The sequence below is a fragment of the Arachis ipaensis genome, chromosome B04 (genome assembly GCF_000816755.2).
Source record: "Arachis ipaensis cultivar K30076 chromosome B04, Araip1.1, whole genome shotgun sequence".
Classification (NCBI taxonomy): Eukaryota; Viridiplantae; Streptophyta; class Magnoliopsida; order Fabales; family Fabaceae; genus Arachis; species Arachis ipaensis.
In genome coordinates, this window is record NC_029788.2 from 38939636 (window position 1) to 38941813 (window position 2178).

At 32.6% G+C, this 2178-nt stretch overlaps 1 protein-coding gene across 2 annotated transcripts in view; it reads left to right on the forward strand.

Moving 5' to 3' along the window:
- The window catches only part of LOC107639283 (cytochrome c6, chloroplastic), a 20554-nt gene continuing 19629 nt past the window's right edge, over nucleotides 1254–2178 (forward strand). The window contains exons 1-2 of one of the 2 annotated variants that reach the window (XM_021121108.1): nucleotides 1254–1596; nucleotides 1745–1880. In XM_021121108.1, coding sequence (XP_020976767.1) covers nucleotides 1537–1596; nucleotides 1745–1880 — 196 coding nt within the window. In that variant the 5' untranslated portion in view covers nucleotides 1254–1536. The remainder of the gene's footprint in view (nucleotides 1597–1744; nucleotides 1881–2178) is intronic. The other variant, XM_016342766.2, reaches the window with a different exon arrangement.

The following is a 2178-nucleotide window of genomic DNA, read 5'->3' on the forward strand; positions in this document are numbered from 1 at the left end:
TACCGTCGGACGAAAAAATCTGCTAGTAAATCCGCCGCATTATCGTCGGATTTATTCTGCCGCTAAATCCGAAAGTAAATCCAACGATATTCGGCGATTTTTTTGTAGTGATATGCTGCATACTTGCTTCGTCAATGATCGGCATAATATCAAACTATATTAGACCACCAAATACTATAACGGATTCCAGTATAGAATATTGCTCACTCTCTTTAAAATATCATTCTCTATGCTTTGACAGAAATCATTCCGTAGCTCTACGAATGTCATTGTGCATGGAACCACAAACAAAAACGAATTCTCATATGCAAAGTTCATCCCTTCATAAATATTTCATATAATCTCACTGTTGTGATACACCACTATATTTGCGGTACCTTCTATCACACTACCAACACACTCAAACAATTCTCTTTGCAATAAAATGGTATCAAATTTCGCCTTATATAAAGAGAGCGCCCAACACGCAAGTCACATGTGCAACACGCTCCCTACGTATTGGCCAAAATATTACCACGTGTCTAATACGTATCCCATATGCTAACTCAGTACGGCACTTATATGTTGCCCTTACCTTACCTGCAACATCCACCCACTTGTAATTATACTATATTTTCCTATTTCGAATAAAATACTAACATTTTTTTTATATAGCAAAAAAATCAGCCGTCTTTAAGAGAGCAACTAATTCACCTATATATACTAACCAAATCTGTAAAGAAAAATATGGGGAGTCAATGAAATATTTGTACAATGCGTACAATGAAGGTTTAGGGAGTATTAGAGATATAACCATTAGTGTTACCTTTCTTCATCAGCTTAAGCTTCTGAGATGAGTGGTATCATGACATGGTATTAGAGTCTTAGATCTGAAAAGTTAAGAGTTCGATCCTTGGTAAACCCAGATAAGTGATTTTAGGACTGATTCACTTTAGACGTTAATAAATTCATGTTTAGAATATGTTGTATTAAAAAACATGAATTATGTTTGGAAATTAATATTAATATTTAAAATTTTTGGTGGACAATTAACTTTTTTTTTTTCAATTTGATGGATTTTAATTGACAGTATAAACAAGTATCCATTTAGATTATCAATAACTTTAGATTGGCATGAAAAATAATTATTTTTGTTATTTATCTAATTTTTTTTACACATATATGAAAATATAATTTTAGAGGGATTTTCCATTCATGTCAAATCCAACACTTTTTTATTTTTGTTTTTTCTTTTTATTTATAAAACCTTGAAACATAATTTTTCAAGTTTTGAAATCGTTTCCTATTTACAGAAAAGAAATCAATTAATTTTCCCACTCTTTTGATCATATAACCATTCCAAATTTTTAGCCACCACAGACAAAAATTTATTTTATTTTATATCTAGTAATTTAGATGTATGCATTGATGCCTCATCATTATTGTAGTGTACAACATACATTTCAGTATTTCACTTCTCCCTTGAGTTTTAGCTATATGCATATATACTTATATTTTCCGCTTTCACATTCACTTTAGAACAAAAGAAGCAGCAACATGGAGCTTACTGGCATGATATCAGGTTGCATTGATTACACTAGAATCCTCTCCACTAAGGTAATTAACTAATTAATTATACTCCTGTTATTCTCTCCGCCTGTCTCTTATCATCATGTGTGTTTATGAATCATAATCTTATAACCAACTAGAAGAGACTAGAATATGTAAGAAGGGTTAATGACATGTATGATGATATTGATTAAAGGATAATGTGAAGAAAGAAGAGAATTTCATTCCTAGAAAGGTCAAGAATGGAGAAGTGAAGTTCTACAAGCTTAAGAGATTGGCTCCTCCAATTGTGGCTGCTCTCCTTGCCTTATCTCCTATCTCATCTCCCCAAGGTGACGTGTCAATCAATCCCACTGCCGCTCTTCTTATGCCTGGAATTACTGTAATGCCCCTGCTATATTTCTCTAAATTGCTGCCCAGGTCTAGCAATGTAATTCATCAGTCATGTATGTTATACGGTCTTACATAGCCGCATAGGTTAGCAAAACGGGCCGATCTGCTGAATGTGCTAAAATAAGTAAGGCAGGTTAGAATTTAAAATTTGTCAAATTAAACTAAAATCACAGATTTTAACGGGATAAAATAGATTGGCCTGCTAGATCAAAAGTTATTTATTTATTTTTCTAATAA